Raw genomic sequence first — 25,899 nt, 5'->3', positions numbered from 1 at the left:
AAAAAAAGAATATCCCAGGAGCTGACATTTACAGGCTGCTTCTGCATCCATTACCGTACACCCATTATACCACCACCATTATCTCCACCACTATCAAAGATGCTTCCAGAATGTCTGGAACAGAAGCAGAGAAGAGTTGTTTTTCCCTATTCCCATTTTCCATTTTCCTGCAAATGCTTCCCACTGGCAGAACCTAACAGGAAGACAACGGGCAGAGTATTCTGGGAAATCTAGTTTGGATACATAACACAGACTTTAGACTCTGGTTCTGCCATTGATCTTTGCTTGACTTTGGCAACACCCAGCCCTTGACTTCTGTCCTTAAGATTCTAGGCAGTAGTGTCAGGATGATGCTTAGCTCTCTTTCTCAGCTCTTCTGTTTGGTTCTTGCTTTTGCTAAAAGACACTGCTAGTGTGTGATTTAATCTTAACATAAAGCTAATGGGAAATTTTTATTCTTTTGAAGGCAATGTCTGTGCAATACCGAAGCGTCATGTTTGCTAATGTGGATGTGGACAATGCTCGGGTAAGAATCTTAAATCCCTCCTTGTAGATTCATAAAATCCAGTGTGATGTTGAAATGCTGTCTCAGTGATTATACAAGCAATTTGAAGTGTAATTAAGTAGTAAACGCCCTCATAAGGTTTTTGTATGTTTTATATTCTTTAACAGACAACAAATATGTGGCTCTCCCGCTATGTACCCTTCTCCCATACTATGGTAGAATTCGCTGATCAGTCCAGTGTTTTTCATCAATTGCTCTTGACTCTGCCCCACAGTCCTACCCAACAGAGTTGCTCTAGACAGACAATACCAGTTGGTTAGAGTTGGGCTCAAAGTGAAAAATGGTTTTCACCCCTGTTGTTGTTCTTCAGTTGCTAAGCTGTGTCTGACTCTTTGTGACCCCATGGACTGCACCACACCAGGCTCCTCTATCCTTCACTATCTCCTGGAGTTTTCTCCAGTTCATGTCCATTGAGTTGGTGATGCTGTCTAACCATCTCATGATCTGCTGCCCTCTTCTACTTTTGCCTTCAATCTTTCTGAGCATCAGGGCATTTTCCAGTGAATCCGCTCTTTGCATTAGGTGGCCAAAGTATTAGAGCTTCAGCATCAGCCTTTCCGATGAATATTGAAAGGGTTGACTTCTTTTAGGATTGACTGGTTTGATCTCCCTGCTATACAAGAGACTCTCAAGAGTCTTCTCCAGCACCACAATTTGAAAGCGTCCATTCTTCATTGTTCAGCCTTCTTCATGGTCCAGCTCTCATATCTGTATATGACGACTGGAATAACCGTGTGTGGTTAGTTGCTCAGTCATGTCTGACTCTTTGTGACTCCACAGACTGTAGCCTACCAGGCTCCTCTGTCCATGGAGATTCTCTAGGCAAGAATGCTAGAGTGGGTTGCCATGCCCTCCTCCAGGCAATCTTTCAAAGCCAGGGATTGAACCCAGGTGTCCCGCACTACAGGCAGATTCTCTACCATCTGATCCACCAGGGAAGCCCAAGAATACTGGAGTGGGTAGCCTATCACTTCTCTAGGGGAAACTTCCTGATCCAAGAATAGAACCAGCGTCTCCTGCATTGCAGGAGGATTCTTTACAAGCGGAGCTACCCAGGAAGCCCAGGCCTTTGTCAGTAAATTGATGCTTCTCTTTTTAATATGCTGTCTAGGTTTGTTGTAGCTTTCATTCCAAGGAGGAAGCATCTTTTAATTTCACCCCTGTGATAGATTATTAATAAATTTCTAAAATCCAATTCTGTGCATTACAGACATTTTTACGTACCTTGCTTTCCCCTTTCTATAGCTTATGCTTTTTGTGGAGTTCTGTTTGTGTGTGTGTGTGTGTGTGTGTGTGTGGAGTATTTTAAGCATCACAGGGAATTCCAGGAAAGCTTTCCCTTTTTTCTCTAGAGTCTTTCTTCCTAACCCCAGCCCTGCCGCCCCCCACCCCTGCCGAATAATCAGCCTCAAGTTTTCAATCAACATGTGTTTATTAATACATACAATGTGTCTAAAAACTTATTCTTCCTAGTATTTGTTATTTTAAAATGAGGGAAAATAGCAGTAATAAGTGGCCTGTGCATACATTGGATTGAATTTGAGCTTTTTAATTAAACAATCTATTATTTACCCATTTTGCCCTTTAACAGCTTTGTGACCACTTATCTGTTAACCTCTATAAATGTCAGTTTCTCTATATATAAAACAAAGTAATAATATTTAACAGAAAATGAAAAAAATAAAAGACACAAAATATATGGCATCATACCCAGAATGTAATAAAAGTTCCATTTTTCTATTGCCCTCAAAATGTGACAGTGTTTAATTGTCCTTTACGCTGAATCATGTACCATGCATTGAGAATAAACAGCTAGGATTATTATCTGTCAGATATTCAGATTGTACTGCAGCTATCAGTACAATCAATTTTAGAAGGTATTTACAACTCCAAAAAGAAATATGCCCCCTTTAGTACTCATCCCCCTAGTTGCCTCTATCCACCACCTCAACCCTAGATAACTGCTAGTCTACCTTCTCTGTAGACTTGCTTACTCTGGCCATTTCATATAAATGGAATAATAGAAAATGTGGTCTTTTGTGACTGGCTTCTCTCACTTAACATAAGTTTGCAAGATTCATCCATGATATAGCATGTATCCGTATTCCATTCCCTTTTATTGCTGAATAATTTACTACCTCTTTTTTATCCATTCACTCTTTTATGGACATTTGGTTTGTTTGCAACTTTGGGGTATTATGACTAATACTGACATAAACATTTAAGCATATATTTTCATTTCTCTTGGCTATATATCTAGGAGTGGGATTATTGGGTCATATGACAACTCTATGTTTAACTTATTGAGGAGTTTATAAATTATCATACAAAGTACTACACCACCTTACATTCCCACCAGCAATGTCAGAGGTTTCTTATTTCTTCATATCCTCAGAAGCATTAGTTACTGTTTTACTTTTTGATTTTTATAGCTCTTTGTCTCTTAAGGTGAGACAAAATGCACAGTTTTCTTTTTAATAATGTATTCATTGTTGTCATTACTGTGGTCATGAAGATTATCATTTAGTGTGTGTTGGGAGTAGGGGTGGGCAGTAGGGGAAAGATTTGTTTTGATCCTGTGAGCAGCCATGAAATTAAAAGACGCTTGTTCCTTGGAAGAAAAGTTATGACCAACCCAGACAGCATATTAAAAAGCAGAGACATTACTTTGCTAACAAAGTTCCATCTAGTCAAAGCTATGGTTTTTCCAGTAGTCATGTATACATGTGAGTTGGACTGTAAAGAAAGCTGAGTGCCAAAGAATTGATGCTTTTGAACTGTGGTATTGGAGACGACTCTTAAGAGTCCCTTGGACTGCAAGGAGATCCAACCAGTCCATCCTAAAGGAGATCAGTCCTGAATAGTCATTGGAAGGACTGATGCTGAAGCTGAAACTCCAATACTTTGACTACCCGATGCGAAGAACTGACTCATTTGAAAAGACCCTGAAGCTGGGAAAGACTGAAGGCAGGAGGAAAGGGGGACGACAGAGGATGCAGTGGCTGGATGGTACCACCAACTCAATGGACATGGATTTGAATAAACTCTGGGAGTTGGCAGTGGACAGGGAGACCTGGTGTGCTGCAGTCCATGGGGTTGCAAAGAGTCAGACACGACTGAACGACTGAACTGAACTGTGGGTGGCTAACTTTCGCTTGACTCTTAAACAAGATAAACAAAAAAGTGATACTTGAAATCAGATTGTAATGGGTTAGAACAGTTGGGATTCTTATATATTTTCTTTTCTCATGACTACAAAATCTTTTACAGAAATGGGCAGGGAAAAGAAGGTGTAAGGCATATAAGAAAGAAACACATAAGCCTTACTTAAAATGCACAATATACCACTCCATGTCTAAGTGTGAGTTGTAAAGAGACCTTTGAGTTCAGTTCAGTTCAGTTCAGTCGCTCTGTCGTGTCCGACTCTTTGCGACCCCATGAATCACAGCACGCCAGGCCTCCCTGTCCATCACCATCTCCCAGAGTTCACTCAGACTCACGTCCATCGAGTCCGTGATGCCATTCAGCCATCTCATACTCTATCGTCCCCTTCTCCTCCTGCCCCCAATCCCTCCCAGCATCAGAGTCTTTTCCAATGAGTCAACTCTTCGCATCAGGTGGCCAAAGTACTGGAGCTTCAGCTTTAGCATCATTCCTTCCAAAGAAATCTCAGGGCTGATCTCCTTCAGAATGGACTGGTTGTATCTCCTTGCAGTCCAAGGGACTCTCAAGAGTCTTCTCCAACACCACAGTTCAAAGGCATCAATTCTTTGGTGCTCAGCCTTCTTCACAGTCCAACTCTCACATCCATACATGACCACAGGAAAAACCATAGCCTTGACTAGATGGACCTTAGTCGGCAAAGTAATGTCTCTGCTTTTGAATATACTATCTAGGTTGGTCATAACTTTTCTTCCAAGGAGTAAGCGTCTTTTAATTTCATGGCTGCAGTCACTATCTCCAGTGATTTTGGAGCCCAAAAAAATAAAGTCTGACAATGCTTCTACTGTTTCCCCATCTATTTGCCATGAAGTGATGGGACCAGATGCCATGATCTTCGTTTTCTGAATGTTGAGCTTTAAGCCAACTTTTTCACTCTCCTCTTTCACTTTCCTCAAGAGGCTTTTTAGTTCCTCTTCACTTTCTGCCATAAGGGTGGTGTCATCTGCGTATCTGAGGTTATTGATATTTCTCCCGGCAATCTTGATTCCAGCTTGTGTTTCTTCCCGTCCAGCGTTTCTCATGATGTACTCTACATATAAGAAGTTAAATAAGCAGGGTGACAATATACAGCCTTGACATACTCCTTTTCCTATTTGGAACCAGTCTGTTGTTCCATGTCCAGTTCTAACTGTTGCCTCCTGACCTGCATATAGATTTCTCAAGAGGCAGGTCAGGTGGTCTGGTATTCCCATCTCTTTCAGAATTTTCCACAGTTTATTGTGATCCATACAGTCAAAAGCTTTGGCATAGTCAATAAAGCAGAAATAGATGTGTTTCTGGAACTCTCTTGCTTTTTCCATGACCCAACGGATGTTGGCAATGATCAGTGGAGAAATAACTCCAGAAAGAATGAAGGGATAGGGCCAAAGCAAAAACAATACCCAGCTGTGGATGTGACTGGTGATAGAAGCAAGATCCAATGCTGTAAAGAGCAATATTGCATAGGAACATGGAATGTCAGGTCCATGAATCAAGGCAAATTGGAAGTGGTCAAACAAGAGATGGCAAGGGTGAACGTTGACATTCTAGGAATCAGCGAAATAAAATGGACTGGAATGGGTGAATTTAACTCAGACGACCATTACATCTACTACTGCAGGCAGGAATCCCTCAGAAGCAATGGAGTAGCCATCATGGTCAACAAAAGAGTCCAAAATGCAATACTTGGATGCAATCTCAAAAATGACAGAATGATCTCTGTTCGTCTCCAAGGCAAACCATTCAATATCACAGTTATCCAAGTCTATGCCCCAACCAGTAACGCTGAAGAAACTGAAGCTGAATGGTTTTATGAAGACCTACAAGATCTTTTAGAACTAACACCCAAAAAAGATGTCCTTTTCATTATAGGGGACTGGAATGCAAAAGTAGGAAGTCAAGAAACACCTGGAGTAACAGGCAAATTTGGCCTTGGAATGCGGAATGAAGCAGGGCAAAGACTAATAGAGTTTTGCCAAGAAAATGCACTGGTCATTGCAAACACCCTCTTCCAACAACACAAGAGAAAACTCTACACATGGACATCACCAGATTTTACTCATTCTTATTTCTTTGCAATATGCTCTTTCCATATTGGGTTCTGCTGGGGCCTTCTTCAGTCTTTCACAAGCTCTTTTAAATAGAGCTCATTTTGTTCTTCAGTCCATGCTGCTTTGGCTCCTAGAGTCCATCAGTGAGAAAGCTCAGGAATGTTGGAAACAGTCACTTTATGTTTTAAGATTCCTGGAGGCTTTGAGGATATGTTAGGAAAGTTCTTGGCAAAAGAATCTGTAATGTATCAGCTATCCCTGGGCTCTCAGGCATGCCTCCTGAGACATCACCAAGTACCATTCTTGGTCCAAAAAGAGGATACAAAAATGATGACTTCATTCCATTTCTTTTCTTTTCTAGGAGTTGGCCCAAACTTACCAGATCAAAGCAGTACCCACATTTCAGTTGTTCAAGCAAACCAAGAAGGTATGTTTCTATTGTAACTGGCAGGTTGGAATAGATTATAAAGCCATCAGAGTCTAAAAAAGGCCTGAGGTATCCTGGATGGATGAAACAGCTGTACTTATTTTTATAGCAATGCAATTCTTAGTTTCTGAACTTACATATTGGCAAGGAGTTAAAAAAAGGGGGGGGTGAAGTGTGAGAAATCTCCCATTCAGACCATTTGAAGTGTCCAAATCTATACGAAATACCCCACTCTTGCCTCTCTCTGGGGGCATGACCATTAAAAAATAACCTTACAACAAAAGACATGATGAAATTCTTGCACAAATGTATACGCATTTTTAACAACACTTGAGTGAATGTCAGTCAAAAGCAATCACAAGGTAATATGGCCTACTGTTTGAACAGGCAGGGTCTGGATTCAGATTTCTGTGGTTCAAAAACCAGTTCTTCCATTTCCTAGCAGTTAACTTACTAAGCTCTTGGTATCTTAGTTTCTCTATCTGTAAAAACATGAATCATAGCAAGTTTCCCCTTCCCTTGTAGGATTGTTTTGAAAATGAAATGAATTAACACAACTAAACTTTTTAGACCCTTCCTGACCCACAAATATGTTACGTTGGTTGTTATTTTGAAGATATTAATGGAATGAAGTGTCTCAAATACTTTGTGTGATGGAACTAGTAATAATGTATATGACTTGGGAGCATGGACACCTGTGTACACCTTATGAAAGGTGATTTTGCAACATGCTTAAGAGGAATAAAGTTCATTCCCTTTCATACACTATCCCATTTTGGGGAACTTTTGCTAATGAAAATACCTCATGGAAAAATAAACATCTAAGTGCATGGTAATTGTAGCATTATTTCTAACAAAATATGGAAGCAATGTAAATTACTTTTTTTAGTAAAGTGGCTTAAGTGATTTATGATACATCTTGTCTATGTGTGTGCTGAGTTGCTTCAGTCCTGTGTTATTCTTTGTGGCCCTGTGGACTGTAGTCTGCCAGGCTCCTCTGTCCATGGGATTCTCCCGGCAAGAAACTGGAGTGGGTTGCCATTCCCTTCTCCAGGGGAGCTTCCTGATCCAAGGATCAAACACGCATCTCTAACGTCTCCTGCATTGGCAGGCGGGTTCTTCACCACTAGTACCACCTGGGAAGCCCGTCTAGTCTATGAAAGAGTATACAACTAAGAACTATGAATAGAAAAGAAGCAGACTCACAGATATAGAAAACAAATTAGTGATTACAGGTAGGAGTGCAATATAGGGGTAGAGGAGTGGGAGGCACAAACTATTGGGTGTGACAGGCTCAAGGAGGAGGTATTGTACAACATGGGAATATGGCCAATGTTTTGTAATAACTATAAATGGAAAGTAACCTTTCAAAATTATAAAAATGTTTTAGAATTTTTAAAATGAGTTTAAAATATTCAATAAAATAAAAAGGGTTATGAGGAATATACATAAAGTTAAAAAATTCGTACTTTACTCTTTAAGATTATGTCTGCAGTATAAAGAATGAGATCACTTGATATGCTAGCTATAGAATTTTATTTTCAATTTCTGCTTGTTCATATGTGCTTGCTGTAACATAATCGAGGCAATAGATTTAAATAATTCTTCCCCCAAAAGATAACACTACCTGTTTCCTCTCTTGAGTTTTTACTTGAAAATTGAAACAGTTTAACACATGCCTTCTCAACTCCGCTTACCTACATTATCAAATTGTTTGTGTGTCATCTTTTATTATCTTCTCTTCTATTCCATCTCAGAAATGAAGATGCTTCCTCCTTTGAAGTCAGTTCCATCTGTCTCTTGACTGCATCCCTCCCATCTGTGCCATGCCTTTATCCATAGTTATCCTGTTTCAAACCTGGTCATTGGACTCTTATTGGTTTCTGCTACCCAGCTACCACTCTCCATTCCCTTTTTAGCAGTTCTCTGATTTTCCTCCAGGAAACCAAGCCCCTTCTAGTCCTTAGTCCATGTACTTCCTTAGGGTCCATCTCCAGGTGTAGACCAATCAGTGAACTCCATCACCGTCAGGAATGGGCCCTTCACTCCAGTCAAGCCAAGCCAAACCCAACCAGAGCTAATTCCAGGATTTTGCTTAAGCAGTTCAGTAAGTCTCTCACTTTGATTGCACTGAATTTGAACTTGGAAAGATATAGTGCTAAAGCTCTTATAGCTGGCTTGCCACCAAAGGGAACCTAAAAATGAAGCTACCATACAGAGGAAAGCAGAATCAGGCCAAGAAGTGCCCACGGCATTGATGGAACCCTGAATCTATGTATGTCTGAAGCCTGAACTACCCCCATAAATTCTTCAGTTATATAAACTTTGGGTTGCTTTTTCTGTCATTTGGAACCAAAACATTTCTAATGAATATATCTGTTCTCTCAGACTATTCTCGTTTATTCATAATCTAACTCTTAAAAGAATTAGATGTATTTACTGCTTCCAATTCTCATTTTCCACTCATTCCCTCATCGACAGTCTTGAAAGTTATCAAGGATCTTCTTGCACCTAGTTTAAATTCCTGTTTCTCAATCCTAGTATCCCTTGCTTACACCAAAGTGCATTAACTGATCAGCTTCTATACCCTGGAAACTTCCTCCTCTTTTGGCTTTGATCCTTGATTCCTCCCCAGGTTTTCCTCTGGCTTCTTTATCTCCAGCTGTTCTCACATGTAAGTGTTTCCCAAGGCTCTATCTTTTTCCCATTCTACCTCTCTCCATTAATTTCATCCCCCAATTCTAATTCTAGCTATAAATATCTTTAACTTAAACAATAGCCTCAAGTTCACACCAAAGCTCTTGTTTTCTTTTCCAAATAATTCCTTGCTCCATGTATGTCATCCTCTTATTTAAATTTTTATACCCCTCCTCTGCCGATACCTATAGGATCAAGACTGGACCCTTGTATGCCAGTCTGACTCTAATTTCTCCATGATTTTAACCCAGTCTATGTTCCCAAGCACATTTTTTGTGTGACTCAGAACTTAACTTCATATAGTATTCTCATTCTCTTCCAAGTACTTGGAGTTGTTCATGTGTGATTTGAAACCCCAGTGTCTAGGAGAATCCCTCCTCTATAGAAAACACCCACTTTGTGTTTGATGGTGACTCAGTTGATAAAGAATCCACTTGCAATGCAGGAGATCCAGGTTTGATCCCTGGGTTGGGAAGATCCCCTGGAGAAGGAAATGGTAACCCACTCCAGTATTCTTGCCCGGGAAATCCCATAGAGAGAAGAGCCTAGCGGGCTACAGTCCACAGGGTCACAACAGTCGGACACTACTTAGTAACTAAACCATCACCAGTGAGTGAACAAATGAATGACTGTGTGCACCAGTGCATCTTGCTGTCTTTCCCCTGCATCTCCCACCAGCTCTGTCTCCCTTCCTGATTTTATCCTTGTATTAATCAGACTCAGAGAAAGTTTCTTGCCAGCTCAGAACAGCTTTCTGGTTTCCTTCTCTTTACAGATGATATTGCCTGATGGCTGCTGCTACTCAACAGTTTTTTCCCTGTGTTGCAAAAATAAAACTTTGGATTCTCAGTTGATTCTGTATCTAGGCTCTGGAGCAAATCCATAGCCATGCTCTTGAGGAAAGACTTGGTCCTGTTTGGTCTCAGTTCTGTCTGGAGGTAAAAGAGCCCTGCCCTAGGGGTGGAGCAACCCCTTATCAGTCAAGTATTTCTTGACTGGTGTCTGTAGGGTATGGATCCGTTTTGAATTAATGGAACAGGATACCTGTATTGTAGGGATCACTAAGGAGCTTAAATTTGAATTTTATGAATTTTATGCCGATTAGCTAATGGAAAATAAAGTCAAGTGACCTTGTCCATTAAGCTGATCTGCCTCCCTATATTCTAACTGCAGAGTCATCCAGCAAGCCTTTGATTATCACATGGGTATTTATCTCCCAAGAAATGTTCCTGAGACTAGAATTTCTTGTTGAGTAGAACTAAATTAGCATGCTGTTTATGCTTATGCTGTTGATGTTTATGCTCATACTGTTTATGTTTATGGGGTTATTTTTTAAAACTTGGTATGTTTATATCATGATATCAAATGTTCAGATGCTAAGTCATATCCGACTCTTTGCAACCTCATAAATTGCAGCATGTCAGGCTTCCTTGTCCTTCTCCGTCACCCGCAATTTGCTCAAACTCTTGTCCATTGAGTTGATGATACCATCCAACCATATCATCCTCTTTTGGCCCCCTTCTTCTCCGGCCCTTGATCTTTTCCATCATCAGGATCTTTTCCAAGAGTCAGCTCTTTGTCTTAGGTGGCCAAAGTATTGGAGCTTCAGCTTCAGCATCAGTCCTTCCAATGAATATTCAGGATTGATCTCCTTTAGGATTGGCTGGTTTGACCTCCTTGCTGTCTAAGGGACTCTCAAGAGTTCTCCAGCACCACAATTCAAAAGCATCAATTCTTTGGTGCTCAGCCTTCTTCATGGTCCACTTCTCACATCATACCTGACTACTGGAAAAGCCACAGCTTTGACTATATAGACTTTTATTGGCAAAGTGATGTCTCTGCTTTTTAATATGCTATCTACATTTGTTACAGCTTTTTTTCCAAGGAGCAAGTGTCTTTTAATTTCATGGCTGCAGTCACTATCCACAGTGATTTTGGAGCCCAAGGAAATAAAATCTGCCATTGTTTCCATTTTATTCCCCATCTATTTGCCATGAAATGATGGGACCAGATGCCAAGATCTTAGTTTTTTGAATGTTGAGTTTTCAGCCGGCTTTTTCACTCTCCTCTTTCACCTTTATCAAGAGTCTCTTTAGTTCCTCTTCACTTTCTGCCATAAGGGTAGTGTCATCTGCATATCTGAGGTTGTTAATATTTCTCCCAGCAGTCTTGATTCCAGCTTATGAGTCATCCAGCATTTCACATGCTGTACTCTGCATATAAGTTAAATAAGCAGGGTGACAGTATACAGCCTTGATGTACTCCTTTCCCGATTTTGAACCAGTCTATTGTTCCACGTCCAGTTCTAACTGTTCTAACTGTTACTTCTTGACCCCCATACAGATTTCTCAGGAGACAGGTAGGGTACTCTGGCATTCCCATCTCTTTAAGAATTTTCCACAGTTTGTTGTGATCCATACAGTCAAAGGCTTTAGCATAGTCAATGAAGCAGAAGTAGATGTTTTTCTGGAATTCTCTTACTTTTTCTGTGATCCAGTGGCTGTTGGCAACTTGATCCCTGGCTCTTCTGCCTTTTCTAAATCCAGCTTGTACCTCTGGAAGTTCTCAGGTCATGAACTATTGAAGCCTGGCTTGGAGAATTTTGAGCATTACCTTGCTAGCGTGTGAAATGAATGCAATTGTGCAGTAGTTTGAACATTCTTTGGCATTGCCTTTCTTTGGGATTGGAATGAAAACTGACCTTTTCCAGTCCTGTGGCCACTGCTGAGTTTTCCAAATATTTTGTTTGTGTGTATGCGAAGAGTTGACTCATTGGAAAAGACTCTGATGCTGGGAGGGATTTGGGGCAGGAGGAAAAGGGGACAACAGAGGATGAGATGGCTGGATGGCATCACTGACTCGATGGACATGAGTCTGAGTGAACTCCAGGAGATGGTGATGGACAGGGAGGCCTGGCGTGCTGCGATTCATGGGGTCGCAAAGAGTCGGACACAACTGAGCAACTGAACTGAACTGATATGTAATCATATCTCCAGAAGGATTCATATCTGTAGCAATTGAGATATCATTTGAAAACCTGTGGAAAAGATTTGTAATGCTGGTTCTGACTGACAAAAAATATCAACCTTCTGTGCAAAAAAAAAAAAGGCATCCAAAAAATGGGGTGGGAGAAATATATAGACGCAGTATTATAAATCTTTTGGGCTTCCCCAGTGACCCAGCTGGTAAAGAACCCACTTGCCAATGCAGGAGATGCAAGAGACTCAGGTTTGATTCCTGGGTCTGGAAGATGCCCTGGAGAAGGAAATGGCAACCTACTCCAGTATTTATGCCTGGAAAATTTGATGGACAGAGGAGTCTGGTGAGCTACAGTCCATGGGGTCACAAGAGTTGGACACAACTTAGCGACTAAACCACTACAACCACCACTGCCACCAGTGAATTTACCTCCACCTGTCAATAGGAAGACTACCTGTAACATTCACCATTTTCCTGGGGTGGCGAAAAACTAAGTTCAGTTCTCTGAGACCACTTCCATAAATATTCTCTTTCTTCTGGCATGGCACAACTGAAAATTGACTTACTGAAGCGGTTAACTGCTACTTATCTGGTATTTTTAAAACCCGTAGAATTGAGCTCCTATGAAGAAATGTTGGTGGCAAGAATACACGGAAGAACTGTACAAAAAAGATCTTCACGACCCAGATAATCATAATGATGTGATCACTAATCTAGAGCCAGACATCTTGGAATGTGAAGTCAAGTGGGCCTTAGAAAGCCTCACTGTGAACAAAGCTAGTGGAGGTGATGGAATTCCAGTTGAGCTGTTTCAAATCCTGAAAGGTGATGCTGTGAAAGTGCTGCACTTAATATGCCAGCAAGTTTGGAAAACTCAGCAGTGGCCACAGGACTGGAAAAGGTCAGTTTTCATTCCAATCCCAAAGAAAGGCAATGCAAAAGAATGCTCAAACTACTGCACAATTGCACTCATCTCACATGCTAGTAAAGTAATGCTCAAAATTCTCCAAGCCAGACTTCAGCAATACTTGAACCGTGGACTCTCTGATGTTCAAGGTGGTTTTAGAAAAGGCAGAGGAACCAGAGATCAAATTGCCATCTGCTGGATCATGGAAAAAGTGAGAGAGTTCCAGGAAAAAACTATTTCTGCCTTATTGACTATGCCAAAGCCTTTGACTGTGTGGATCACAATAAACTCTGGAAAATTCTGAAAGAGATGGGAATACCAGACCACCTAACCTGCCTCTTGAGAAATCTGTATGCAGGTCAGGAGGCAACAGTTAGAACTGGACATGGAACAACAGACTGGTTCCAAATAGGAAAAGGAGTACGTCAAGGCTGTATATTGTCACCCTGCTTATTTAACTTATATACAGAGAACATCATGAGAAACGCTGGACTGGAAGAAACACAAGCTGGAATCAAGATTGCCGGGAGAGATATCAATAACCTCAGATACGCAGATGACACCACCCTTATGGCAGAAAGTGAAGAGGAGCTAAAAAGCCTCTTGATGAAAGTGAAAGAGGACAGTGAAAAAGTTGGCCTAAAGCTCAGAAACGACATTCAGAAAATGAAGATCCTGGCATCTGGTCCCATCACTTCATGGCAAATAGATGGGGAAACAGTCGAAACAGTGTCAGACTTTATTTTTTGGGGCTCCAAAATCACTACAGATGGTGATTGCAGCCATGAAATTAAAAGACGCTTACTCCTTGGAAGAGAAGTTATGACCAACCTAGATAGTATATTCAAAAGCAGAGACATTACTTTGCCGACTAAGGTCTGTCTAGTCAAGGCTATGGTTTTTCCTGTGGTCATGTATGGATGTGAGAGTTGGACTGTGAAGAAGGCTGAGTGCCAAAGAATTGATGCCTTTGAACTGTGGTGTTGGAGAAGACTCTTGAGAGTCCCTTGGACTGCAAGGAGATCCAACCAGTCCATTCTGAAAGAGATCAGCCCTGAGATTTCTTTGAAAGGAATGATGCTAAAGCTGAAGCTCCAGTACTTTGGCCACCTGATGTGAAGAGTTGACTCATTGGAAAATACTCTGATGCTGGGAGGGATTGGGGGCAGGAGGAGAAGGGGACAACCGAGGATGAGATGGCTGGAAGGCATCACGGACTCGATGGACGTGAGTCTGAGTGAACTCTGGGAGATGGTGATGGACAGGGAAGCCTGGCGTGCTGCGATTCATGGGGTCGCAAAGAGTCGGACACGAATGAGCGACTGAACTGAACTGAACTGAAGAAATGTTATGAAAAATGTCTTTACATTTCTGGTAAAATCTCTGGCAAAGAGCCACTGTCTATTAATGTCTTTTAAAATGTACACTGTATAAAAAATTTTATGATAATTCCTCATAGGACTGAGAGTCAGGGGAATGTTCGCCTCCCTTGAAAATATGATCAGCTTCCTCTCATTAGACCAGAAGACTTAGGGAATCCCTTAGGTTTCTCTCTTTTCATTGCTGCCAAAAATCTCAGGATTACCTCTTCTACTCAAATACAATAGTCTCCCTTACCTTCAGTTTCCTGGCATTTCCTAACTGCCAGCTCCACCCTGGATCATCCTTTAATGGCTTTGTTATATATTTTTTAATACTTTTATTTATTTTTGGCCGTGCTGGGTCTTTGCTGCTGTGCAGGTTTCTTTCTCTAGTTGCGGCAAGCGGGGGCTGCTCTCTAATTGCTGTGTGCGGGCTTCTTGTTTCGGTGGCTTCTCTTGTTGTGGAGCATAGACTCTAGGGCAGGCAGCCTTCAGTAGCTGAGGCATGTGGGCTCAGTAGCTGCAGCTTCCAGGCTCTAGAGCAGAGGCTCGATAGTTTTGGAACATGGGCTTAGTTGCTCTGCTGCATATAGGATTTTTCCAGATCAGAGATGGAACCTGTCTCTCCTGCGTTGGCAGAGGGATTATTTACGACTGAGCCACCAGGAAAGCCTCTGGTTTTATTATTTTAGCTCCTTGAGTCTTGCTCCTTTGAAATATTCACAAAGCGCATTGACTATACACAATATATAAAACTTTAAAAATCTAAATCAAATGAAGCTACATAACTATATGACCTAGGGTTATGGTAGATAATGAGCCTTCCCTGCTGCGGTTTTCATGCAGAGGTTGGGTGAACATCTGGCTGGGATGCACTGTAAACAACAACTATAATTATTTCACAGTTTTAGGCCAAAGGCCAGCCAAAGCAAATTCCAGGTAATAAATACGGTGGGATGGTTCTTTCCTGCTCTGCCCCTGAGTGTTTTCATCTAGGCCATCATAGCATGTTCCAGTAAGATTCGCTGTGGTTAAAAGAAGAAAGAAAGATAGCATGGAAACATATACACTACAGTGTAAAATAGATAGCCAGAGGGAATTTGCTGTATGACTCAGGGAACTCAAACTCTAGGCTCTGTAACAGCCTAGAGGGATGGGGTAGGAGGTGGGAGGGAGGTTCAAAAAGAAGGGGACTAGGTGTACCTATGGCTGATTCATGGTGATGTGTGGCAGAAACCAACACAATATTGTAAAACAATTATCCTTCAATTAAAAATAAATAATTTTTTAAAAAAACAAGAAAAAGAAAACAAAAAGTAAAAAGGCATTCCTCTGATGTCTTTCAGATGGGACACCCAAAACCTTGGCTGATTTTTGTGACCAGAATATTACACATATTCATAAACTTGGTTTATAGACCCTCTTAAAATCCAATGGAGACTATAAACTCTTTCCAGAAGAATATACGTATGCACCTAAATCGAAATGTGCATTTATTGCTAGGCTATTCAGTGAACCTCTGAAGCTGATGACTAGATCCCCTATGTTCATAACATTGGTTCCAGACAAATTGGTAGAAGTCTGTGGAATAGAGAGAAGGAAGAGCAACAGATTTGCCAGGTCTTAGTCAACTGCTTAAATATGGGCCAACTCTCAAAAATTGGTTCCATCTTTTCATCTTTTGGGCTTCCCTGATAACTCAGTTGGTAAAGAATCTGCCTATAATGTGGGAGACCCTGGTTTGATTCCTGGGTTGGGAAGATCCCCTGGAGAAGAGATAGGCTACCTGCTGCAGTATTCTTGGGCTTCCCTTCTGGCTCAGCTGGTAAAGAATCCACCTGCAATGCGGGAGACCCGGGTTCGATCCCTGGGTTGGGAATATCCCCTGGAGAAGGGAAAGGCTACCCACTCCAGTATTCTGGCCTGGAGAATTCACTGGACTATACAGTCCACGGGGTCACAAAGAGTTGGACACGACTGAGCAACTTCCACTTTTACTTTTTCATCTTTTGATATGAGAGTAAGATGGTTCCCCAAAGCACTTAGGAAAGATGAGAGCGAAGGGATGTAAGTACATAGATGCTAATAAATGAGTTATTCACAAATGAATAATTCAGAAGAACAGAGCTCTCATTTTAAGTGAAAGGAAACTCTTGCCCTTATGGGTGTGAATTGTGGGCTCCAGCTGAGGACACGGACGTCATTTCCAGCAAGCACCCTCCTTGAAGGAGGCACAGAGATGAAAAGAATTTCAAATGAGCAGCACCTTAGGGTGCTGGAAAGAGGATAGGATTGGAAGCAGCGGCCACATACTCAGCATCTTCAAGGGCCAGGCAGGAAGTGAGGAGAATGGTGGTCCCTGGAGAATCACCCTCCCAAATGGTCTTTGTTCATATTCATAAACAGCATTTGACCCACCACTCCAAAAAAGTGTCTGTGGCTGACTTGCCATCTCTGGAGTCAAATGATTGTAAGTTAAATTCCAGGTCTGCTTCTTATTAGTGAGGATCTTGGGAATGTACCTTAACCACCTTTAGGCTCAGTTTCATTCTTCATAGTGACAACATCATGTGTCTTGGAACCTTGATTATGAAAATTTGTGACAATGTAAATAAAGTGCCTCACACTAGACTTGGTATATACTATGAAATGTAGCTATTATTCGAGCCCCAGGCCCTAGCTGTGTACCTATCTCCCAGAAAATTTATAGGTAAATAGAAATATAGAAATAAAGGTTATCGGAGACCTCTAAAGCTCTTTGAGTAACTACAGTATGCATTTAAGCTAAGTCATCTTAGCATTCTGGAGTTACCTACCCAGTGGTTTCAGTCTTAATAGATTGTGGCTTCCCAGGTGGCCAGAGTGGTGAAGAACCCACCTGCCAGTGTAAGGGACATGAAAGATGCAAGTTAGATCCCTGCATCAGGAAGATCCCCTGGAGGAGGGCATGGCAATCCACTCCAGTATTCTTGCTTGGAAAGTCCCATGGACAGAGGAATCTGGTGGGCCCCTGTCCATAGGGTTGCAAAGAGTTGGACACGACTGAAGCAACTTAGCCCACACAGTTACAGAGGCATTCTGCGTGAGGGGAAAAAGAAAAGCGCTTTTACATGGTCTTCGGGGCTCTGAGAGGTATCAGTCCCTCGAAGGGGTTACATAAAAGCCCCATGGGCATCTAATGTGTTGGCAGAGATTAATTGACTGGAGGAGGCAAGAGCTAAGTGAACATGAAGGGAAAGTCAGAGAAGTACAGCAACTATGTACCACCATTTAGCAACCTTGCTGAAGATTGCTAAAGATACAGCTCCCAGCGTTAGCAACTTAAAGGCAGTAATTACTTGTGTATGTCTTTTCTCCAGGGCAGGGTTTTGGGTGAGGGCTAGATACTGCCCTTGTTGGGTGGAAACGTGTCTTCATTTGAATTTTGGATGTTTTGTTTATCATGGGGTTTTTTTTTTTTTTGCATTAAATTTTAATACTTTTTTAAGTTTTTTTTTTTAAGTACTAAGATATTATTTATCTTCATTACCAAATTTTTTTGGCACCCCTTAAATTTTCCACCCTAGTCCCAGCCCTGTTCTTCTCTGAATTTTAAATTGTTGAAATCATAGGAGTGTTTCATTCAGTGATTCACAAAAGGATTAACAAGACTCAATAGCGTGTTATATTCATAGCTAAGATTTATCACAGCAATAGACATAGAGTCAAAACAACAGGGGCAAGAAAGACAGGCATTGTTGGAGTCTAGAAAGGTCCAGCACAAATTTCTGATGTTCTTCCTTGTCCAGAGCTACTTAGCAGTACCTAAGTTTCTAAGTACCCCTGGACAAGCACTCCCTAGCTCAAGGATATATGTGGAATGTCTCTGCCTAGGAATGCCTTTTTGAGGCTCTGGGTCTGAGTTCTTTTATATGGGGACTGGTCACATACACATACCTTGCTAAGCAACCATTGCTTCACAACCAGCCATAACAATGGAAACTCAACAGTAAAACTAGGTGCACATTATCACAATTGATGTTTATGCAAAGCAGCTTAATAAGCCAGCAATGGCATAGTCCATTGCTCCAGAAATATATACAACAAAATCATCCATCGCTAACACAAGGAACACTTGGAGGACCACAGTCCCCAGGACTTAGTGAAGTCATGGTTCTCTTGGAGACACACCAGGAATAAGCAACCAGAGCTGTTATGTTAGCCTTTTCTCTCACATGGATTCATGTGGAAAATTGAAGTGTCACCTTTATTAAAAGTAGCAGTACTGCTAAATTGTGGTAATTGAAGAGCTTGGCTTAGATCCATGTCAAAAGACTTTCCACTAGATTCTTGGAACCTAGACTTTGAGATGACCCATCTATGGGAGAATCTGGGACTGCAGAGGACACACTTACCCACCCAGATGGAAGAGATACTACTGTTTTTGTAACGGTGGAAAAAAAAGTGTTAGTCATTCAGTTGTGACCGACTCTTTGAGACCCGGTGGACTGTAGCTTGCCAGGCTTCTCTGTCCATGGAATTCTCTAGCCAAGAATACTGGCATAGATAGCCATTCCATCCTCCAAAGGAATCTTCCCGACCCTGATTGAACCTGGGTATCCTGCCTTGCAGGCAGATTCTTTCCCATCTGAGCCAAAGGGAAGCTGCTTTTTTGTAACTATTTAGCCCCCAAAGGGAGGGTGATAGCTTTCCAGAGCTATCTTTAAAAGGCAGATATTAGGCTTACTTCCAATATGCTTTCCAGAAGGAGACAGACCTGTCCCTTGAGCAGACACTCCTAAAAGGAAGAGGAGAACAGGCATGAGCTCATTCCTTTGTCTAGGCTCAGCTGATAAGCTTATCTTTGAATGTAGGGAGAAGAAAGTGTAGGGATATAGCAAACAGGTATATTTTCCCAATACTGGACAGTTGAGCAGATTGCTTAATGGAAACATAAAAACAATAGTATATGCCATTGAAAGGAATGGCTCCAAAACTGTTTTTATCCCTGAGAACAAAATTCCCTCCCACTCTTCCAGTAATGGGCAGGATAACATTTTCTCTGGTCAGAGTCCAAAATCACTTGTCATACTCTCAATGAAGCTTGATATAAATTCCTACAACACCAGATTCATGCCTCTTTTTTCCCCTCCAACAGAAAGCCACCTTGTCCTGAGTGACTGACTTTCAGGCAGCTTCAGTTGATGGCATAGTTATTCATAGTTGGCAAACTATGGCCCCAGGGACAAATCTGACCCTCAGTTTTACTGGGACACAGCCATGCCCATTTGTTTAAATATTATCTACAATAGCTGTTTTGTTGCAGGAAAACAACTTCCAGGGCCTGAGAGTGGCCTCTTGTCTAACACTCAGAAATGAATTGTCTGAGGAGATGCATGTGTTAAAAAGCAAAAGATTTGATTGGGAAGGGGCGCCTGAGCAGAGAGCAGAAAGGTAAGGGAACCCAGGAGAACGGCTCTTTCACGTGACTCGCAGTCTCAGGCTTTATGGTAATGGAGTTAGTTTCCGGGTTGTCCCTGGCCGATCATTATGTCTCAGACTTCTTCCTGGTGGCACGCGTATCTCTCAGCCAAGATGGAGTCCAGTGAGAAGGATTCTGGGAGGTTGGTAGGACATATGAACTGGCGTCTCCTCTCTCCTTTAGACTTTTCCCAAATTCTTCTGGTTGATGTAGCTTGTTAGTTCCACATTCCTTACCAGGACCTCCTGTCATACGATAACTCACCCAGGTGGTTACTATCATGCCTAGCCAGCTTGAGTAGTTTTAGTCAGTGGTTTTCCTAATAACTTGAGTAGATTTTTCTTTAGAAAAAGGAAGTTTATTGCTGCATTATCTTTATAAAAAGTATACTGTATTTTTAATATTATATAACTTTATAGATTTATAGAGAAAAAATTTAGATTTATGTAAAAGTTGCAGATAGTACAGAGAGTTGATTTGAGTAGTTTTGACAAAGACCATATGGCCTATAAAACCTAAGATGGGTATTACCAGGTCCCTTACCAAAAAAGTATTTATGCCACCAGTGCACTGAGAAACAGGTGCATAGGCAGTTTCTAACTCTACTACAGGAAAATGAAAGTGAATTAGTATGTTATCGAAATCTCACTACTGGAACAAGTTGAGAAAGGGGCCAGTACAGATTAAGGAAAGATTAGCTAACAGATTGCTTTATATGCTTTTTTCTTAAATTCAGGTGCAAGTAAATTCAAGTTGTTTGAAACAGACTATTTCAAAGAGGCCATGTCTTCTTGGTTAGATTTTGCTCAGCTCCAAAAACTGTAATTTACCTGCTTGCATTTGCAGAGTCTGTTCTGGGTGTTGTGATAGTGAAAGAGGAAGTGTGCAAATACTTGCAATATGATGCAGATGGTTCTGAGGAAAGAATGAGTGTGGCTGGAGTCAGAGAGTCAGAGAAAAAAGCCAAGATAGGACCCAACTGTAATTAACCCTATCCACCTCTCAATAGAAGGTTGAGGTACTTTTAAACGTTCCCTTGTTGGGATATACCCTTTTCATCTTATTAATCACATATAATGTCTTAGAAGAAAAAGAGTATCATACTATTTCAATTATAAACTTGTATTGTTCATACAAGTATTTCCACAGCCCATCCCCCAAGAAGTATCTTGTGTGGGTTAGTTTGGTTGGGCTTTTTGGTTTATGTTGGTTGTTGCTGTCGCTTTGAGAATTTTATTGCTGCTGTTATTTCTAACTGCAGATGTCTGAAAATTGTTGAACTTTCACACAAGTGGTCCAAATGTAACTTCAGTATTCACTCAGTTGTGTATCAACTGACCAAAGTATTTTATACTTATTCTATAAGGACATCACTAGCCAGATTCCTTGATGTATATTCTTAGAAGTCACTGTCTCACCAGCACCCTTGCATTTTCCCAGTGGCAGGAATAAACTCTTCATAGGTGATTGCATGTCTTTGGCATAAAAAACTGCCTCTGGTTGCACCTGGGTGGTGGGTAAATGGGGGGATGGTGTTCATGTTATTATTCTCTATTTTTGTGTATGTTTGAAAATGTCCATAATGGAAGTTTGGGTTTTCTATTTATTTATTTGGCTCTGCTGGGTCTTAGTTGTGGCATGCAGAATCTTTAGTTATGGCAAGCAAACTTTTAGTTGTGACATATAGAATCTACTTCCCTGACCAGGGATGGAACCTTGCCCCTCTGCATTGGGAGCATAGAGTCTTAGCTACAGGACCACCAGGAAACCCTGGCATTTTTCTTTGCACTGATTGTTGGATGTAGTTGGTGGTTCTCTAATGCATGAACAACCACCATATATTCCACTGGTCTTTGCAAACTGGAGCTTGAAATTTTTATTAGCAATCATTACTAGGGTGGCAGCTGTACAAGAAAAATGAAGACGTTGAGCAGAGCAAGGTTAACACTACTTCTTAATGCTTCAGAGTGGAGCATGCTTTGAGAGGTACAACTAAACATTCAGGTTGAAATGAAAAAAATATTTTGGGCAGAAATTAGATATTAATGGCCTTGCAAATATATCCTTTCGAAAGAAAGCTACTTGTGAAATGAGCCCTTATCAGTAAACTTCTCCTCATTTGTTACCTACATTTATTAAACTCCTGTAGGCAAAGACCTGTGCTAGACAGGGAGACACAAAGATAATGTTTGCCTTTGTCAAACTGGACAAAGAAAGAATAAGATAAATAACACCTAATCCCCAAAACTTAGCACTGAGTCTTGGACCCGGCCCTCAATGACCAGGAATCAACTTAGCTCAATTCACTTCAGAGTTAATACCGTTCTAATAGAGCACCTACTCTGGGTAAGGTTCTGAGCTAGATACTAAAACTGTGGAGGAAAAATATAGTCCCCATCCTTGGTCTAGTGGAGAAGATGGGTAATGAAATCAACTCTTGGATTCTGGAATTGCACTGGCTACTATGAGATGACAGAAAAAGACTTCAGGGAAGTCTTCATGAGTTAAATCTTAAAAGATTATTAAGTTTAGCAAGTGATTAAAAATGAGCAGAAGCAGAGAGTTACAAAGTATCTCTGGTATGAGGTCAGGAATTATTTGGTAATCAAATACCAAGAGTATTTAATTATCACTAGAATGTGCACTCTGTGGTGGGATTTTGTCTTGTTTTGTTCATTATATGTCTGGATCGTATAGGCACTCATTAAGTATTTATTAAATGAACAAATAAATCCAGCTATGAATTGTTGCTTGAGTCCAGAGTTTATGGTAGAGAGCGACAGTGGAGGTGGAAAAGATAAAATCAAGGAATCCCTGTAAGAAGCTTGAATTTTATGATGATGGAAAAACACTCAAGAATTTCACAAAGAAAAATAGCATGGCAGGATTTGTGGTTTTGAGCTTTGCAGGGGAGAAGTCTCAGGGGCATAAGACTGGAGAAGGAAACAAAGTGTAAGCTGTTGCTAAAATCCAGGGGAAAGTTGATTGGGTAAAAACCATGGAATTCAGACACAAATTCAATGTCACCTAAAGCCACTAAATGGTTAGCATGAAGAAGGCTGGCAGTACCAAGCACTGTCAAGCATGTGGGACAAGCAGAACACTTATCCCCTGCTGGTGGAGTTTACACCGATGCAATCTCTTTGAAAAGCTGTTGGGTAACTCCTACAAAAGCTGAATGCAGTAATCCCCCTTTCAGGTAAACTACAGAACCCAACAAGAATGGGTGTTCATATGCCCCCAAAGATGTCTGCGCAAAGGATGTTCCTAGCAGCACTCTTCGTCATAGCCCAAATGGATAAACTGTGTTACAGTCATGCAATAGAATGCTAAAAAAAAAAAAAAAAAAAAAAGGTGAAAATGAATGTATGGCCATTACACAGATAAATCTCAGAAACATCATGTTGAGTAAGAAGCCAGGCACAGAAGAATACACACAACATACTATAGAATTCCATTTATAAACGTTCAAAGACAGACTCAGCCCATTTGTGGTGAAAAATCTGGAGTAGACTTTGGCTTTGGGCACAGGGTAATGGCTGGGAGCGAGGAGCTAAGCTATACCTACATCTTGATCTGGACATGGTTATACGAGTGGGCTCTCTTTTGTAATAACTCGCCAAGCTGTATGCTGCCATTTTTGCAATGTTCTGAATATATATGAATATTTTAAGTGGCCTCAGCTTCCTGGCTCAGGTACCTGGGTGTGTGATGGTGGCCCTGTATTAGATTCAATGTATCTAGAAGAAAGAGGAGTCAAATTCCACGGTTACCAAGGCTCTTAGTGCGTTTGTGGCTTCTGGCTGCCCAAGTCACAGCATAGGCATACCACAATCCCTATGGTCATGGAAATCACCCCTCCCTGGAAATCTCCCTTCGAGGTGAGCCCTCCTGTTTCTAATACCCCTACAGATTGTGCCACCCCTCTGTTCAGGGAACTCTCATCCAAGAAGAGAAGCCCATTTTTAGGGGCCCCCAAACTCTTTGGCTCCATGCTGCTTTTTGGCAGTGGGGGAGATCCTAAGATAAGGAGTCAGAATCAGATGCACTAGAATCATTGCCATAAGAATGATAAAACAGCATCTTCTAGACCACTGGGGGTGGGGGGGACTGTCTAGAATTACGTGGCAGTGGTCATGGGGAACAGACACACCTTGGGAACTTCTCATCCCTTCTTTGCCAGTGCCTTTCTTCTGCTCAGCTATTACGTGTGCCTTCACTGGAGTCAAGCCACTCCTGAAGCAGAGGAGTAGAGGATAGAGACTCAGGAGGAACCTTGGACAGAAGCCACAAGGAAGGATAAGTGGGAGCCACTGCAAACATAGTTAAAAACAGGGGGAAAGACAGACTGAGACTGGAGTGAACCCCAAGCCTCTCCCACCCTGCTTTCCACCCCAGCATCGGTTAGAGACCAGGGACAAAGTTCCTTTCTGGCCAGGCTAAGCTGTCTCGGAAGTCCTAATATCCTCAAGTGAAAAGAGTGAAGAAAGCATGCCCAAGCTCCCAGCTCCCAGCCCCCAGCTTCATGGAGCATGCCAAGCAGGCAAAGGCTTGCTTCCTTTGCCTCATCTTGATCAGGAGTTTCCTGGCAATGGGTTCAGTACTTTGGTCAGTTGGCTAAGCTTACCATCCTTTTTCTATCCCTGGCCAAGCCTGGTCATTCAGATGACCAAGTCCGACCTCTGTTCCTGCCAAGACTTCTTGGCTTGGTACCTCCCCTAGCCTGAGAGGGGCATGAGACTCTCATCATGCCCTAGAGGCTCCATCCAGCTGCCACTGACTCTTAAGAAAGAGCCTTTTGCAGATCCTTCCTGACACCTTCCTCCCCTGGTGGCCAAGGCCAAGAGAACTAGTTATAGAGGAGATGGCTACAAACCAGACAACCCAGATAAAACATGAAATTCTGCACCCACACTTAGGTAACCCTATTCTCGAGAATCAAAAGAGCAATTTGCTGTTATAGAAGTGGATCCCTGAGCGAGCCGGTAAGTGAAATGGGATCAAGACAGAGGCACAAGAGTGGGGTTGACTTTCAAGAAATAGAATGAACCATGATGCCCTCAGGCGCCATGCTGCTACCTGGGGAAGCAGAATCATTAGATGTGGGCGTAGTTTCTTCCTTGTTGCACACTGAGCACTGAAAGTAGTTCTAGACTTTTCTAACCCCTACCCCCGAAGTCCTAACACCATTTCTGGCTGCTGAAACCTCTCTCACTAGAAACTCAAGTCTTCACCAAATCTCAGCTTCAGTTTACCCACACTCTTCCTTTTCTCCAACCCACCTGAAACAATTGGTACAAAACTGATCATGAAGAGTAAGGGTCTTTAACTTCTATATTTCATCAGATATAAGATGTTCAATGATAGATGCACCATCCTAATTCAGAGATGTGAAAAGTTGAAAAGAAAATGTGCTTCTTAGAATCATTATTATTACCTGAACTAAAGTCAGGGCATGGGAAATCACAAGCCATTTGATTTTAGGGGATCATGTATATGAATTAGCAAGCCCTTAAGATCAGTGTGTATAAATGCCCTGAGAAGTTTTGATGATTGGGTTTCCTCATTTTGAACAACATGATATATTTTAGATCTTAGTTTAGAGGAATATCATGGAAAATTACATAAATCTGTTAGAATATTAGCATAAGCAATTTTGAAAAGGTGCCAAATAAAACATCAGAAATTTAGTGTGTTAATGTGTATTTCTCTCTAAAGTATCTTGCAGACGATGGAAATGAGTAGTGGATAAATTTATAAACAGGAACAAAATTCCACAAAGCTTCATCTTTGCCATATTTGAACCAATAAATATTTCACCTTGTGTATTTGTGAACAGATTTTTGAACTTTGTGGAGCTGATGCTAAAAAACTGGAAGAAAAGATTCGAGAATTCATGTAAGCTGATCTCTAAGACAAAATACACTTGCAATGTTCTAAAAGGCCACAGTGAATGTGTTGTGTTTTTATTTCCAGCAAACATTGTGGTGTTCTATTGATCTCTCTCCTGGTGCTTTACAGGTTGAATTCCATATTGCAGTCTCACTGCAAAAACTGTCAGAACTCTTGTGCTGTCAGAGATAGTGTCATTTCCATTCTTTTAGCCTTGCACAGCTGAGTAATACCAGCTCAGTAACAAGGTTTTCCAGAGATGACAGAAGATGGGATCTATCATAGCAATCAAGAAACATATAGAAGTCTTATTGGCTTGGTGCACTTCAAATATATAGCAGACTCTCCCAACTGAGCC

At 41.4% G+C, this 25,899-nt stretch overlaps 1 protein-coding gene across 1 annotated transcript in view; it reads left to right on the top strand.

The window, feature by feature from the left end:
• Window positions 1-25,551, top strand: part of LOC138081435 (thioredoxin domain-containing protein 8-like) — a 36,728-nt gene extending 11,177 nt beyond the window's left edge. Inside the window, exons 3-6 of the mRNA XM_068974581.1 lie at window positions 467-526; window positions 6,179-6,244; window positions 24,569-24,634; window positions 25,489-25,551. Of these exons, the coding sequence (XP_068830682.1) occupies window positions 467-526; window positions 6,179-6,244; window positions 24,569-24,634; window positions 25,489-25,551 (255 nt within the window). The remainder of the gene's footprint in view (window positions 1-466; window positions 527-6,178; window positions 6,245-24,568; window positions 24,635-25,488) is intronic.
• Window positions 25,552-25,899: the final 348 nt, after the last annotated feature.

Source organism: Capricornis sumatraensis, chromosome 6 (genome assembly GCF_032405125.1).
Source record: "Capricornis sumatraensis isolate serow.1 chromosome 6, serow.2, whole genome shotgun sequence".
In the NCBI taxonomy this organism is placed as follows: Eukaryota; Metazoa; Chordata; class Mammalia; order Artiodactyla; family Bovidae; genus Capricornis; species Capricornis sumatraensis.
Note: the sequence above shows the minus strand (reverse complement) of the source record. Positions and strands in the feature narration are given on the sequence as shown.